A 15,804-nucleotide genomic window follows, 5' to 3' on the forward strand; every position below is an offset into this window, starting at 1 on the left:
CCTGCTTGTGTCTCTGTTTCTTGCAGGACGAGCCCCCCGTATTGCTGTGTGGACCTGTATTCTCTTAGGACAGGAGAGATGGTCAAGTCCATTCAGTTTAAAACACCAATTTATGACCTACACTGCAACAAAAGGTACTTGCTAATGGCAATAATAATAGGTTCTGTGGGAGTTTCAGAATTGTTACTCTTACAATATACATATCAGGATTCGTTTATGGTTGTCACATGCACGGTTATTAGATTATCATTTTGTCTTTGTGTCTGTCCTTTGATTGTTACAGGATTCTTGTCGTCAGTCTTCAAGAGAAGATAGCTGCTTTTGACAGCTGCACTTTCATGAAAAAATTCTTTGTCACAAGTAAGCCCTTCAGGTTTTTGGTCTCTTCAACTGCTTTTCTGATATTCCCACCTTACGCTAAGCATTTCTCTTCTTTTGTCTTCATCTGTAGCTCCCCAAAGCAGGAATGCAAGTTTTGATTAATCTCTTGCACACATTGACTTTATTAAAACCATCACGCTAACAGATCACGCTAACTACACAACCTATCCCCATGCGTGCAGTCACAGCAGTGCAGACATTTTTCCTTTGTCACTCTGCACCACGATACAATATCAAAGATCCATCCCAGCCTCCATGCCAGACAGGCCTGTTTGTTTATAAGAATAGCTTTTGTTTTTCAACGCTTCAGAACTCTGCATTGCCCAAGACCGTGTTATGCTCATATCACATAGCCCAAACAATAATAAACAAATGTACGGTACCACTCAGCTCTGCCCTTGTGCAAAAAAGGGTCCACTTCCTCTCCTCCTCTGGTCAGAGAACTGCTGTTAGACTTTTCTCCACATATTCTCATTCTCACATAGTAAGCATCTGTGCTCTTCCAGCACCTCATGCTCTTCGCCTTCTTTTTAGCATAGCCTACAGTGAGGCCATTGTGCCCTCTGAAGTACAGACGGCCCATGTCACAATCTGAAAACAGGCCTTCGCTCCCACTTAAGCAATCGTCTGTTGTAAATTGCCATTAGTGTAGTTTTAATGGCTCTCATTGTCTGTCTGCCTTCCCCGTCCCATGTCTGCACCACAGGAAATGAGCGTGGTCAATAACCCCTTACATCATTAATCTTTTTTTTTTTTTTTTTTTTTTTAAAGCTTCTTAATCATAAAAAAAGATTCAGGACCAGACATGTTTGTTTTTGAAAGTGATTAGGAGAAGACATGATACTAAACAGGAAAGATATTCTCTGTCAGAGTGTCAGCTATTTCTCCATTTCAAATGACAGCCCAATGTTTGTGCATCTCAGCTTTGTAGTGTGTGCTGCAGGAGTAGCTATACAGGAATTGTATGAAATGATATGTATCGTAGTTATCACAGTAAATACGGAATGTTTTCTGTACAGAAGAAGAAAAAAACAAATGGCAAAATTCATTTTGATTCATCCATCCATCCATCCATCCATTTTCTAAGCCGCTTCTCCGTCAGGGTCGCGGGGGGGTGCTGGAGCCTATCCCAGCAGTCTTCGGGCGGAAGGCAGGATACAATGGATGTTAATCCATTAACCTTTTTTATATGAAAGCTACATTTCTTTTGGTCTGTGTGTTTTGTGAGCAGGAAAATTTAAAATTCAGTCATACTGTGTGGCTAAAATTGAGTTTTATTAGTTACTTTTATCACATAGGCCTGTGGAATTTATTCAAAATATTTGAAAATCCAAAATGAAAAATGGAAAAAAAGAAAAATATGTCAGTCAAAGATTTTCTAATGTGTACTATAAGATTTTATCACAAAAGCACAATGGAAATGAAGAAGGCAGTTTCAAATTGAGTTTTGAAAAATATGTAACATTGTGCTATGTTTTGCCAATAAAAAAAACAAATCATTCAAAGGAATGTTAGACAGTCCTGTGTTTTAAGTCTTAGGCAACTGCAGATTTTATACAACTACTTATGTGAACAATATTTGTGCCTTTGCTTGTAAAAACAGGAAACAACCTTGGAATAAATGCATACACACATGAATGCAGTTACAATTTGTTTTCTAAATGGAAAACAAAAATTTTTTGAAATTCAATCATTGGCACACATACTTTCAATGAATGCTGGATTGATTAGCTAAAGTAGGTATTACATCGATAACTACTAAAAAAAGCTGGGCTGCCTGGAGGAACAGTTTGGAAATAGTTTAATGAACACATTTATGGCCTTAATTGATATTTTTTGTTTCCATGTGATTTGTATTTATTCTAGTGTTCGTGTTTTTTCTGGCAAATAACTACCTGCAGCCCAGCTAGATAACTTTTTAAAAAGAATTCTTTCAGATGCTTACTGCTTTTGCACAGTACTGTGTGCAGTATTTGTGATGTTAAGAAAACTTTCCCGTGGGCCAAATCAAATATCCTCACAAGCCAACTTTGCCTAGTGGGCCACGTTATGCAGCACTGCTTTAGACCAGTCAGAACATATGTGCCATCATAATACTAGAGTTAGCTGTTAGTATGCTTTTTATAAAACCTCTAGTGTGTAAAGTTGTTTGTTTCTTTACTCATCTGCCTAGCTGAGTGATGTTCAGAGGTGGCCCCTCATACTCTGAAATGGATGTGAGGTCTGAGAACAATAGTGAAAATACTGTGGTCCCTGCACACAGGATGTGTTAAACACATGTTATCTCACTGCATTGGCTCCCCTCCGCCTTGGAGAGGCACAAAAGGCTGTGCATTGCTGTGCTTGTGGCTTACCTCAAGTCCTGTTCGTCTCAGCTTCAGATCCCAGCTCTGCACACTAAATTACTGTCTGCATACATTTTATCTGAGCTCTGAGCACTAAGTTACTGCCAGCACACTTCTCACTGTGTGATGTGTACTCGTGTGACCCTGCTCTGAGTGAGTGCGCATGTATGTGCTTATGTATGTGCGAGAGGGTTAAAAAAAAAAAAAAAGAAGACTATTGTCTGTCAGTTGGGTACTCATGTTTCTTGGCATATGCATCATGTGTGATTTTACCTCTAATTATTGATGCTGTGTGTGTTTGTGCACACACGTTTTGTACTAGCTGTCCGTGCAGACATTTTTTGGCTTGGCTGCATAATGCCTTATGACGCCAGTTTTTCCTATATGACTCTCAAGGGTCAATCTGTCTGCCAGTTAATAAGCTCAGGAGCCATCCTACAGTCACTAAATGCCACAGCCCCCACTCCAAATATTGCACAAATTGGACGCTGCAAGTATCCTCAGGACAGTATGAGGGTTTCTGTTCCTTCTGCATTCAGACATAACTAATAAATACTATACAGGAAGATACTTTCCAGACCATCTATGAATAGTAGCACTATGTCCTGTGTCCTACTTATTGTAATGTATTATTTACAAACTGTTGTTTCCAAATTATTATCTTCTTTTGCTTTCAGTACAGTGTCATAAATAACCAGGGGCAAATGCAAGTAAAACACAAGCACGGGTACAAGACATCTCATAAGATAATTAATTAGACTGTAATTTAATTAGTCAGATCTGCCGTTTATTAGACATTATTCATTTCTTAGCATCAGGAAAATATCCACATTTTTTATTGAACAGAAATTACATAGAAGCGCATGGAACAACTAGATATTGTGTCACACTTTGCCTTTGGTACGGCTTCTGGATTTTTTCCCCCCTATAAGATTGCTTTACATTTTTCAAATAAATCTGCAGGTACATGTCCCAGACCTGTAGAGTTCAATCTTAGAAGCTGGTTCTCACAATCCAATTAATCAGTGATGTTGAGGTGTGGTCTTCTCAAAGTGGAAGGATGGACTGAAACAACTGGAAATTTTCAGATCTGAGGAAAGAATGTAGCTTGATTTATTTTATTTTATTTTTTCTTTACATATGGTTTATCTGATGGTTATAGTTTTGGTGGTCTGCAGTTTTGTGTGTGTATGTATGGTTTTCTCTCTGTTTGAATAATTTTTTTGAACTTTTCTACATATACATACATATTGAATTTTTTACATATAAATGAAGGGTGATCTCTGATGTCTGCACGGCACTGTACACTTCCATCCATTCATCCATCCATCCATCCATTTTCCAAGCCGCTTCTCCGTCAGGGTCGCGGGGGGATGCTGTAGCCTATCCCAGCAGTCTTCGGGCGGAAGGCAGGATACACCCTGGACAGGTCGCCAGTCCATCGCAGGGCAGGCACTGTACACTTCCACCACTAATTCTGTTGTGGTGCTGTTTCACATTCTGTTCTGTTTTGTGGCAGGCTGCTACCCATGTCCTGGTCCTAACTTCAACCCAATAGCTTTAGGAGGTCGATGGTTGGCCTATGCAGAGAACAAGGTAGGAAGCATTGATGAAACTTGTCTGCCGGATGCAACTCCTAGAGCATCTTTACAAAGCCACTTACATTCTTGCCCTTTTGTGAAATTTCAGAGAATTACATGTATATTCTTAAAATGCTTAAAGCACTATCAGAAGAGTCCACTAAAATAAAAAGCGTCTTTTTCAAATGGATATGGGTACAATTTTAATGTAGTACAGTATTTTTAAAGTAGGCCCTTGATTCATTGCAATTTGTTTAATGGACAGTTGTTTGCTGTATTACGATTTGGGGTCAGACGTTTCTCAGTAATGAACAGATGGGACAGTGTGTCTAGGGCAAGGTAATGAGTTTCTGGCCAGTAGTGAGTTTATATTCAAGTGTTGAATGGGACAGAGACCCTGGAGGAGGTAAGATGCAGAAGAGGTTAGGGGCCAAGATGGCCTAATGGCCCACCCCCACCCGCATACATGCAGACATCATGGCGCAGACCATGGCAGACCTCAGTGGGCTAATGAGCAGGGGGAGCTGAAAGGTTTTGGATGATAATGTGACTCTGCTCTGTTTGTCTCCCTATCTGTGTGTGTGTGTGTGTGTGTGTGTGTGTTTTGCGTGCGTGTGAACAGCTGATCCGGTGTCATCAGTCTCATGGCGGGGCCTGTGGAGATAATGCCCAGTCCTACACTGCCACTGTCATAAGTGCTGCCAAAGTAAGTGTGTTCCTAGACATATGCATACATGTATACTAGTAGTGCTATAAATGTGAGGTCCAAATTATTTATCAAAATGTTAGTCTATCTGTCTCTAGTCTTAATTGTTTACCTGTAATTGTGATACACTGTTCCAGAATACTGAATTGATTTCTGCACAAATACAAATCTTATTAAATAAACCAGATATTGATTAGACGTGATGGTTCCGCATTTGATACTGTTTCTAAGTCACAGCTGTTATAAAATTGTAATAGTACAGTTTTTATACAGTGCTGTACCAAAGTCAGACCAAGTCAATCAAAATGACTATTAAGTGCAAGTTATTCATTTTTTAGCATTAGGAGGAAAACAAGCCCAAAACTGCACAGAAGCTGTGACTAATAAATATGTTTTTGTTTCAGTATTTAGTTTGACTGTCTTTGGCTTTTATTACAGCTCAGTACTTTTCAGGAGGCTTGCTTTCAGTTTTTCAAAGATATATGCAGGGATGTTTTACCACACCTCAAAAGTTCAGTCTTATTGTTTTTTCTGTATCTGTAATGTCTAGGCTCTGTACATTACTGTTTCTGAGCATTCGTTTCTACTGTATGTTCATTTTTCTGAGCTCTGCTACTGTAAAACTCTAATAATCCAAGCAATCCAACTTTTTTTTTCCTTGCCACTGATTTCAGCCTCTGTATTGAGGCTGTAATGTTCAGATATCCGAATCGATATCAAGGCAGAAAAAGTCAATTGCTGCATCTCTAATCTCTAATCAGTATGTGTAGGTCTTAGATGTATTATATGTTTGTGTGTGTGTAATGACTGTTGAGTAACACTTTCTCAACATGTATGTTCATATTTTAAGACCACTTGGGTTTAACTGAAAGAGATACAGCCTTGGGTTTCTTGGTCATTCAGCCTATTTAAGGCATGAGCCATTTTCTTTAGCATAATATGAGAATGTAGTAATAAATGTTTAGGAAAAATGATTTTCTAGTGAAATTTAGATTAGTATATAAAAAAGGATAAGTAATACCAAATTGAGATTTATTGAAATGAATAAGATATTTCTTGGTCTGCATGTGTTCTGGCACTTTTTTTTTGATTGAGTTTGCCAGAGCACTGGTATATACCAAAAATACTTTTTTCTTGGCCACTTCTTGTAATAACTTCATGTATACTTGGATAGTTCATTTATTGCCCTGAAATAGTAAAAAGAATCGATCCCATAGAGATCCCACAGACGTAATACTGCAATAATATTTGCATGCAGTAGAAAATAGTCAGTTCAGCATCTGCCTTACACCATCTACGACGTAATCCAGCACTGACACAGCCCTAGTACTTTACTTCTCATATGGTTTCGGACTCCTCTCCCCTGGCAACTTAATTGATTTATTAAGCCCACATCTGTATTCCCCCACCGGCCCGCTCGCTCCCTAATGAGCTCTAACGGCTTACGTGAGAGAAGCGCCATTAGCCCTAATGGCGGCATACATCAAAAGGAGTGCCCTAAAGGTTAGCAGAGAGGAAAACATGGTTAAAAAAGCCCTGATACGTAGACGGGCCGTCTGCAGATGGAGCCGTGATTTATAACCATCTCTTCTGCTCTGACACTCCGTCCCTGTGCTGAGTGGCTCTGAGTGCGCCTGTCCGGGGGCCAGGGGGCCATCTCCCATCAGCCTTGTAACTCAATCACGATGCCAGGAGGGAGGAGGGGGGCGCCTGGGCTGGGGGGGGGGCATGGTCTTTTGGAAAATTGAATTCTGACAGGGCACCGATTGTGTAAATGAGCAGGATGCGACTGCAAGAGTGATGCTGTCGCGCCAGCCGCAGGATAGTGCATGAGGTGACTCCAGGTCCCTTAGTAGCTGTGCTGTTTGTTCTCTGAGTAAAGCTGAGCAGTCATGAGCTTGTGGTAAATGGATAGCGCAGCTTAAGTGGGGTCTCTTGCTAGTTTCTCACTTGATGTAGTGAGCTGCTTGCTCTGTGTCTGTACGTGCGTACTTGTGTGCCGTCTGGGGCCCTAAAGAGCTTAATCAAGCATTCAAGCTGGGCGGCAGCGTCAATACCTTGTGGCGCCTGTGTTTGTTGGGCCCTTTGGAGAGCGCTCTGACAAGCCCACTAACAGACTGTGTGTAAATTGCCCTGGCCCATCAATTATTAAGAGAAGCGTTTGCCTCCTAATTGATCAACACTAATGTGTTTTCTAATCACTGCAGTTGGAGTTTTTAGTGCTAATCCAAACAGTCCCCATTGATCAAGCTTGGGAGGGGGTGTTGGTGGTGGCAGGTCCCAGACTGAGTTGTACTCCTAATTCCTGCTGTTGCAGCGCTTTTAACGTCTCTCTGGCACTCAGAGCAACAAGCTCACACACAGCACACTTGACCAGCAGTACATTTACAAAGCTTGTGTCTGTAAATGGTGTTTTATGACAAAAATATTGGCACAAAACAAAAATTAATAGGAAGCAGATGGAGTTTTGGCCACCAAAGAACTGAGCAAAAGTTGCACTTTACAAAGACAGAAACATGGTTTAGATGTGGAGCTGGCAGAAAATAATGCTTAACAAATTTTGTTTATAATAAAAAAGAGAACCAGTTATTAAAATTGTTTGTTCCTTTCACTCTCCTGGGCCTGTCAGCGCAGACGTGTTGAAACAGTTTGATACCACTTAAAAACACAACATCCCATGAAATCCAGAATACAACACAACAGAAGCAAAATCCACTGTGTATTGCCATATTTTTAAAAGATGGCAAAATTTACAAACAACAGTGACAAAGTGAAAAGCGTAGCTAAATAAATGAAGTTCAATTTGAGTGACCCACCGTTTTGTATTGTTGAGGACATTGGATTTCAGAGGCACATTCTGTATATACTACATAACCAAATTAGTAAACTTCGCTGTAGTGTTTTATTGTTAGCTCAGTTTTGTCCTATTGAAAGTAGATTTTATATACTTAAAAAGTAAAAAATGTTATATATATATTATATTATATTATATTATATTATATTATTATATTATATTATTACCCACATATATCTGAATTTTGCTTACAGCTATGTTTATACTGGTCAGTAAAAGATATTTACTCTTAACTTGTGAAGTTAGTGATGCACTAAAATGACAACCTTTCGTGCGTCACTAACTTTAAATTTGTAATAAATGATGTAACTTAATGCATTGATGCAAAAAATGCATTTTCCTGAAACCGATGAGGAAAAGACTGTTGCATGTTGATACATAGTGACAAACGCTGAAACTGTATCAGTAATATCTGGCTTTCAAAAAGAAAATATGTTGCTTGACTTTGACTTTGTTGTTTGACTATTTGAGGACATTAATGATACAAAAACGGACTTGTCTTCATCTTGATGTCTTTCTCTCAGACTCTAAAAACAGGGCTAACTATGGTGGGAAAAGTAGTGACCCACCTTGCAGGCACACTGCCCTCGGGAGCACCAGATGAGGAGAGCACTGCTCACAGCACCACACGCCGCAGCCCTCACCAGCCCGGCGTGGTCACCATCATAGACACGCACACTGTTGGAGAAGGACAGGTAAAGATGTACACACAAACAGATCTGACATAGCTCACATTACATTCCTACAGCATTGGTGGAATGAATCAGAGTTTCCACTAAGAAATATTTTCCTAGTCATAATGTCTGGGAATCTTTCAGTTTGCTGGACAAAGAGTAAAATTCCGGTCCTAGGCTATTTATGTTAATGTTACACAAAAACACTTTGGTTGTGAGCTATACAAGAATGACATGATCAAATTCAGTTGATTTATTTATGCAAATACATGTTTATTAAACATTTAGAAACATACTGACACAAGACTGAGCAATTGTTTAACATTTTGTTTCATGTGGGTGTATTTTTGTTGTAACACTGTTTTGATTCTGCAGTCGCCTGCCATTGCACATCATGCAATAAACAGCTGTCTGTGGTTGTTTATTTTTATATGCTGGTCAAGTTCCCTTCCTGTCAAAGTAGGTGTTTCATTGCAGCATTGAGTAACAAAACTGATCAGACTCTCTGGCTCATTCAAACTTTTCATTATATTATAATCAGTTCTTTTCAAACAGTCTAAGATTAATTTATTATTAATTACTTTATTGGCTACATTTACACAGCTAAATTCCAAGGCCTTTTTTCTTCTTCAGCATATATTTTATATTCATTAAAAGCAGGCATTTTTGAAAGGAAAAATTCAAAATTTATACGCAAATAAATATTTTTGCTTGACCCTTTTTTTCCAGGCAGAACCACTATTTACCATCATCATTATGTGGCATCAATTCAGACATATGCAAAAGTTTGAACAACCGTGTTCACACGACACGTTCTGTTGATTTGTAAGTGCAAATAAATGAACACATCCTCTACAAGGAACAAACTGAAACATGTCATTTTTCAGTTTCTGTTTATTTGCTGAGCTAAATATATCAAAAAAATAAAATAAATGCAACATAAAAAATAGAAAGTGCTATAACTTTTGCACACACATTTTTGTTATTGTTTTTTTTCAAATGTTAAATTTAGCAAATAAACAGTAATAATGTATTATGTTTAATGTTTTCTGCAGATAAAACACAGAATGTGGCTTATGTCACATTTTATATTTAATGTTTTATTTTTTTCCTGATTATGTGAGTATAAATAGATTTTGTGCAGTAAAATTTGCAGATAATAGTCATAAAAGTATGTTCTATGTAGATCATGTGTTATTTTCATTTAGAAAATCAGTGTAATAAGACCAGGGGTGTTCAAACATTTTATGTTACTGTATCTGTTTGTGTAAATAAATGTAAGAAGAGTGACTTTAGTGTGTAGATTTTTGGATTTGTAAGGTTTCACTACATGATGAAAAACATTTGATGTGTGTACTGTACTCCCCCATCTGACCTTGATAAATGCTCATAGTCTTTTGTGTTCTCAACAATCAATGATACATCAATCCCATCCTTTATTAAGAACCTGTTTATAGCAGTGATTTGTCATCACTATGTCATAAGGAAACCGACTCTGTAAGTTTAGAGTTAGTACTAGGGGAGAGGCTGCCAGTCTTATGACCCAGAATCGCTTCCTGAATCTGCTACTACTATACCAGCATGAAGACAGCTGTGGTGATAGATCAGTGGCAGTTCAGCGGAGGTCAGGGAGGACTTGCTGTTATCTGCTTCCTTTTCTGCTAAGACATTAATATATCTGATGATGAACTCTGGAGCCGAGTGAGAACCATTTTAGCAGTGCTATTGTTGACGAGCAGAAACTGCTCCCAGGTGTTCATCTCTCACACAGGATCTCTTTAATGGAGTGTCAGTTTTACAGGCTAGTTTAAATGTTTGCAGTTCTCCTGTTCAAGGATTTTTACTCAGACAGAGGTTAAGTTGGAACAGATTTCTCCTGTGTTCTTTTTTTTTTTTTTTTTTTTCCCCCACGTGTTGATTTTGACCCGTGTAAACAGATTGCTCGGCTTCGTGGGCAGTTAAAAATCTGAAGGTTAACCCAGAGTGTCCACAGAGGCTCGACCTCACACGCTTCACTCATTCAGAGGTGTGATTTATTCTGCTTACGCACGGCTCTCGCTCACCAGAGTCAATGCTTTTGCCTCTTCATCCCAAAGTTGCGGAAGACCTGCCACCATAAATATCTGTGTCTGAAACAGGCTGTGCATCAGACCTCACCACACAAGACGTCCTGGCTGCTTTGCTGCTGCTGTCCTCTTACTGCAGTTTGTTCACGTGCTTGTGGCTGGCCTTGCCTGGACACGTGCAGTGTGTCCACTGCTAATACTTTCATGGAGCCTCTGTGCAAGCAGTCAGCTGTTTTTACAACAAACACGAGCTCGGCTCCGTCCTTGCCCTTAACTTTTTATCATTAATTGATATTAGCTTATCTGTTATCTATCCAACATCTCCCTTTCAGTGTTTGTATTGATTGCCCACAAGTCAGGCATAACAGTTGAGCGTAGTATTGCGATGAGTTCAAAGCCTACATTAGCTTCACTCCATAGGAGTTCTCATACTTTTTTGTGTGAGAACTCCTTTGGATGGAAGCTAATGTAGGATGGAAGCTCATTTTAGTGCTTCAAGAAGTTTGCCAATGTAGGCTATGGAAACAGAATTTGTAGGTAATGCTTCACGACAACTTGTTTCTGTTCGGCTTTAGAGTAAAGTCGATGCCTGAAATGATTTGTTAATAATGTTTTAACGTTGATACCACTGTGAAAAATATTAAAATGTCAGTCAATCTGTCTATATAAATAAGTTGAACTTTATCCATCCACTAATAATTATGGTGGCAGTTACACACGGACACGCACACACACACCTTCTAAGCCGCTTCTCCTTCTGGGTCACAGGGGGTGCTGGAGCCTATCCCAGCTGTCATTGGGCGAAAGTCAGGATACACCCAGGACAGATCAACAGTCCATCACAGGGCAGGCAGACAGACAGACATACACATTGACTCATACCTAGGCGCAATTTAGCATGTCCAGTTGACCTAACGTATTTAAAATAAGTGATAAAATATCACATTGAAAAAAACAGAATAGTACTGTAACGCAGTTACAGCCAAGCCCATAAGTATTTGGACAGTGACACAATATTTAAAATTTTGCCTCTGTACATCACCACAGTGCATTTAAGAAAGGGTCAAGATGTCATTGAAGTGTAGACTACAGCCATTTTTACATAGTCCCTCCATTTTCACAGGCTCAGAAGTAATTGGCCACTTGACTGATGAGCAATTCCTGGTCAGGTGTGGCCTGTTCCATCGTTATTGACAGATTAAGAACATAAAAGTCTGGAGTTAATTCCAGGTGTTAAATGTGCCTTTTGTTGGTAGCTGTTCATAGGAAATCTCAATATGTGGTCCAAAAATGTGTCAATGCAAGTCAAGAGGGGCATCATTAGGTTGTCAAAAACAAGACACTCAGAGAGAGCAGAAACTTTAGGAGTGGCCAAATCAACAATTTGGTACATTCTTGAAAAGAAGCAATGTACTGGTGAGCTCAGCAGCACCAAAAGGCCTTGAAGACCACAGAAAACAACTAAAGTGGATGGTCACAGAATTCTTTCCGTGGTGGAGAGAAACCCCTTCACAACATCTTGTCAAGTCAAGGACAGTCTGGAGAAGGCTGGCGTTACGTTGTCAAAGTCTACAATCAAGAGATACTTTCATGAGTGTAAATACAGAGTTTACCTCAAGATGAAAACCACTAGTAACACTCAAAAACAGAAAGGCCAGATTAGACTTTACAAGGAAACATCTGAAAAGAAAAGAACAAAAAGCGTACCCGGTTCTCAAACAAGATTCTTTGGACAGACTCCAAGATGAACTTTTACCAGATTGATGGGAAAATAAGAGTATGCAGAAGGAAAACAAGGGCTCATGATCTAACCTGACACGTGCTACATTGCCTGTGAAACGTGTTAGGTAGTGTTATGGCATGGGCATGTAGGACTTGGTCACTGGTATTTATTGATGCTGTGACTACTGGAATAGAATCAGCAGGATGGATTCTTTGGTGATGTCTGTGGGTTACAGCCTTCAGGCAGTCACTGCAAAGGATTTGAATTCAAGTATTATAAAATAATTTTTGTTAGTTTGCCATATTACTTTTGAGCCTGTCAAAATGGAGGGACTATGTAAAAATGATTGCAAATGACAGTGATTTAAGAAAAAGAAAAAAGAAAAAAATATGATGAGAGCTGTTTTAAGGAAATAAAGAGTATATGTTGCAGGCATCAAAATGCCCACTTGCAGGTACTTGGTACTTGGTGTTCCACTGCTCTATACCAATGTTCCACTGACCCACAGATGTGATCTGTTGCCTACACTGCTATTTGCATAAAGCAGATAAGAAGCACTGTTAGGTGGCTTTAGTTTAGCCAGGGTTTTCTCTTTGATTCGTTTTCTTCCAGCTCTTCTACCAACACTAAACAGCTTTACCCCCCATGGCTATTTGTTTTCAGATAGCTACACAGAACTCGCACGTGAATTTTTGGTCAGAGTTGGATTCCTGTACAGAACAGCGCTGTCTGTTTTTGGCTCTAATATAAGGGGTCTGGTTTTTGTCACTGAGGCATTTTTTTCTGAGTCTGAAATAAAATGTCTTGGTTTGAGAGCAAGGCTGTTTTGTGTTTGGACTGGATCCTATTAAAAGCTGCATGCCCCTTAATGCAACACCCCGCTAGATTTATCACTCTTCTCCTCGGCTGCCTCATGTCTGGCCTTAGTTATAATCTCTTTCATGAGCAAACTCAACAGAGGGCCAGTGACTAGAGAATAGCCCCTTGTGGAGCAGCTCTCCCTCTCTGTCTAGCTTTCTTTCCCTCCCTCTCTCTCTCCTACTTTTTTTTCTCGTTGCCGTCCTGTCTGTCTCTGTCTCTCTCTGCTTCTTTCTATCTCTGTCTTCTTTTTTTCTCCCCGTCTTTCTGCTTCTCTGTTTTCTCCAGCTCTGTGCTTAGTTTCCTGTAGCAACACATAAAAGGATGAATTACAGATCCATAGTCCTGCTCTTTTAACTGGGAGCTATTAATCTCTTTTGGATATCTGCGAGTGTGGAGATGGTCTAGAGTTTCTACCCACTGTGCGTGTTTTAACTCTTTCAACACAACACTGCTTCTCTCACTGCTTCCTTATGCTGGCTTACAGCACATAGGCACATGCCCTTGTGCGTATATGGGTTTCTACAAATGCATTGCGTCTTTATACCATTTAGTTAAAGCATGCATATTTGCATTAAGACATGGAAGTAGCAAGCCCTTGCTTGTAGTATGCCTTTCTTTGAAAGTAGAGTAATTGGAGTTAGCCCAAAATCAAGTTTGGTCAGCTGAAAGAAATATATCTCAGAGTGCATGTTTTTTTTCATAAGTTGCCAAACTGCAGCTTTGTTTTAGTGATCCCTCTCTATGTAATAGCACTAATTAGGTCACACCCCTGAATGCTATGCCAATGACCAGCAATATTTTTGAATTGCAGATACTCTAAGCAAACAGTAAGTCATTTTTTGGACTACTTTAACATAGTGCTAAGAGAATGGGTGTGTGTGCTTGTGTGTGCTTTTAGGTGCTTGTAAGTGAAGACTCTGATGGAGAAGGAGTGGTTGCTCATTTTCCAGCTCATGATAAACCCATATCCTGCATGGCATTCAACCCAAGTGGTAAGTGTACACTAGTAATGCCTCACTGAATCTCAGCAAGCACAGAAAACCCCACACCTAGCAAAGCCAAACATTTTCATGTTTACTCTTGGCTCCAATCGTTCCTATCCACTTCTTATACAGTGGATTTTGGGAAGGATTTAAAGAGTACTGAAGACTGTACTATGCCTGCCTGTGAAACATTTCCTGAATTTGACAGTGGCTTGGATGGCTTCTAGGGCTGTATGATAATTTTTTTTGTCATTGCTAGGGCTATATGATAAATTGTGTTTCTGTATGACACAACAGATCAAATTACCTCATACCAGCAGGCGGCAGATACATTATATTACATTACCTGCACAAACCGTTAGAAGCCTATCTAGTGGTTCTCTGATTGAACCCTGCTTTCCCACGTGATGAAATGAGTAAAACTTAACCATTAAGTGAAGTGACTAATCAACTAGCCTGTAAAATGCATCACACATTAGGATTGTTTTTTTTTTTTTTTTTACTTGTTTTAACTGTAAGAGGCAGTAATGGTTACTGTCACAACAAACATATTTAATGACTAAGCACAATTGAATGAATTATTCATTCTTGTTTGACCATATAAAATATAAATATATATTTGTTTTGTAGCCTTTACAGAAAAAGCTGTTGAGGTAATGCCGACTGCACCTCAGCCTTTCATTGCACAAAAAATGTACTTGCGGTTCTGATCTAAGTAGCTGTTAGTACAACCCTGTTTCCAAAAAAGTTGGGATGCTGTGTAGAATGTAAATAAAAGTAGGATACAATGATGTGCAAATCATATACATCATGTTTTTAAAGGAAAAAACTAAAAAGATAACATATCAAATGTTGAAACTGAGAAATTATATTGTTTTTTGAAAAATATTTGCCCATTTTGAATTTGATGCCAACAGCATGTTCCAAAAAAGTTGGGATGGGGACAGGTTTACTGCTGTGTTTCATCACCTCTTCTTTTTTTTTTTTTTTTTTTTTTTTTTTCCACCTCTTCTTTTAACAACACTCTGTAAGTGTTTGGGACCTGAGGAGACGCTGCTGTAGCTCTGAAAGTGAAATGTTTTCTGTTCTTGTTTGATACAGGATTTCAGCTGCTCCTCAGTTCAGGGGCTCATTTATCATATTGTTCATTTCATAATGCACCATATGTTTTCAGTGGTGACTGGTCTGGACTGCAGGCAGGTCAGTTTAGCACCCAGACTCTTTTAATACGGAGCAGTGTTGCTGTAATACATGCAGAATGCGTTTTGACATCGTCTTGCTGAAATAATCAAGACCTTCCCTGAAAAAGGCATCATCTGGATGGCAGCATATGTTGTCAAAACATGTATATATAGTTCAGCATTAATGGAGCCTTCACAGATGTGTACATCAAACATGCCATGTCCACGAATACCCCCCTAAACCATCATGAATCCTGGCTTTAGAACTGTGCACTGATAACAAGCTGAGTTGTCTTTAGCCTGGAGGACACAGTGCCCATGATTTCCAGTTCAAAAGTTGATTTGTGGACCACAGGACACTTTTCCACCTCCATTCAGTTCATTTTAAATGAGCCTAGGCCCAGAGAAGGTGGCAGCATTTCTGGATTCTGTTCCTGTTTATATCTGGTT

General features: G+C 39.3%; 1 protein-coding gene across 7 annotated transcripts in view; it reads left to right on the top strand.

Annotated features, from left to right (window-relative positions):
- The window catches only part of bcas3 (BCAS3 microtubule associated cell migration factor), a 290,913-nt gene that overhangs the window by 32,181 nt on the left and 242,928 nt on the right, over positions 1–15,804 (top strand). For all 7 annotated transcript variants that reach the window (XR_005131735.1, XM_037546827.1, XM_037546829.1 and 4 more), the window contains exons 8-13: positions 27–134; positions 284–360; positions 4,246–4,322; positions 4,929–5,012; positions 8,391–8,561; positions 14,089–14,182. Coding sequence is in view for 6 of the 7 variants with exons in the window: in XM_037546827.1 (XP_037402724.1) it covers positions 27–134; positions 284–360; positions 4,246–4,322; positions 4,929–5,012; positions 8,391–8,561; positions 14,089–14,182 (611 nt within the window). In the remaining variant the exon portion in view is untranslated. The remainder of the gene's footprint in view (positions 1–26; positions 135–283; positions 361–4,245; positions 4,323–4,928; positions 5,013–8,390; positions 8,562–14,088; positions 14,183–15,804) is intronic.

Source organism: Pygocentrus nattereri, chromosome 17 (genome assembly GCF_015220715.1).
Source record: "Pygocentrus nattereri isolate fPygNat1 chromosome 17, fPygNat1.pri, whole genome shotgun sequence".
Taxonomy (NCBI): Eukaryota; Metazoa; Chordata; class Actinopteri; order Characiformes; family Serrasalmidae; genus Pygocentrus; species Pygocentrus nattereri.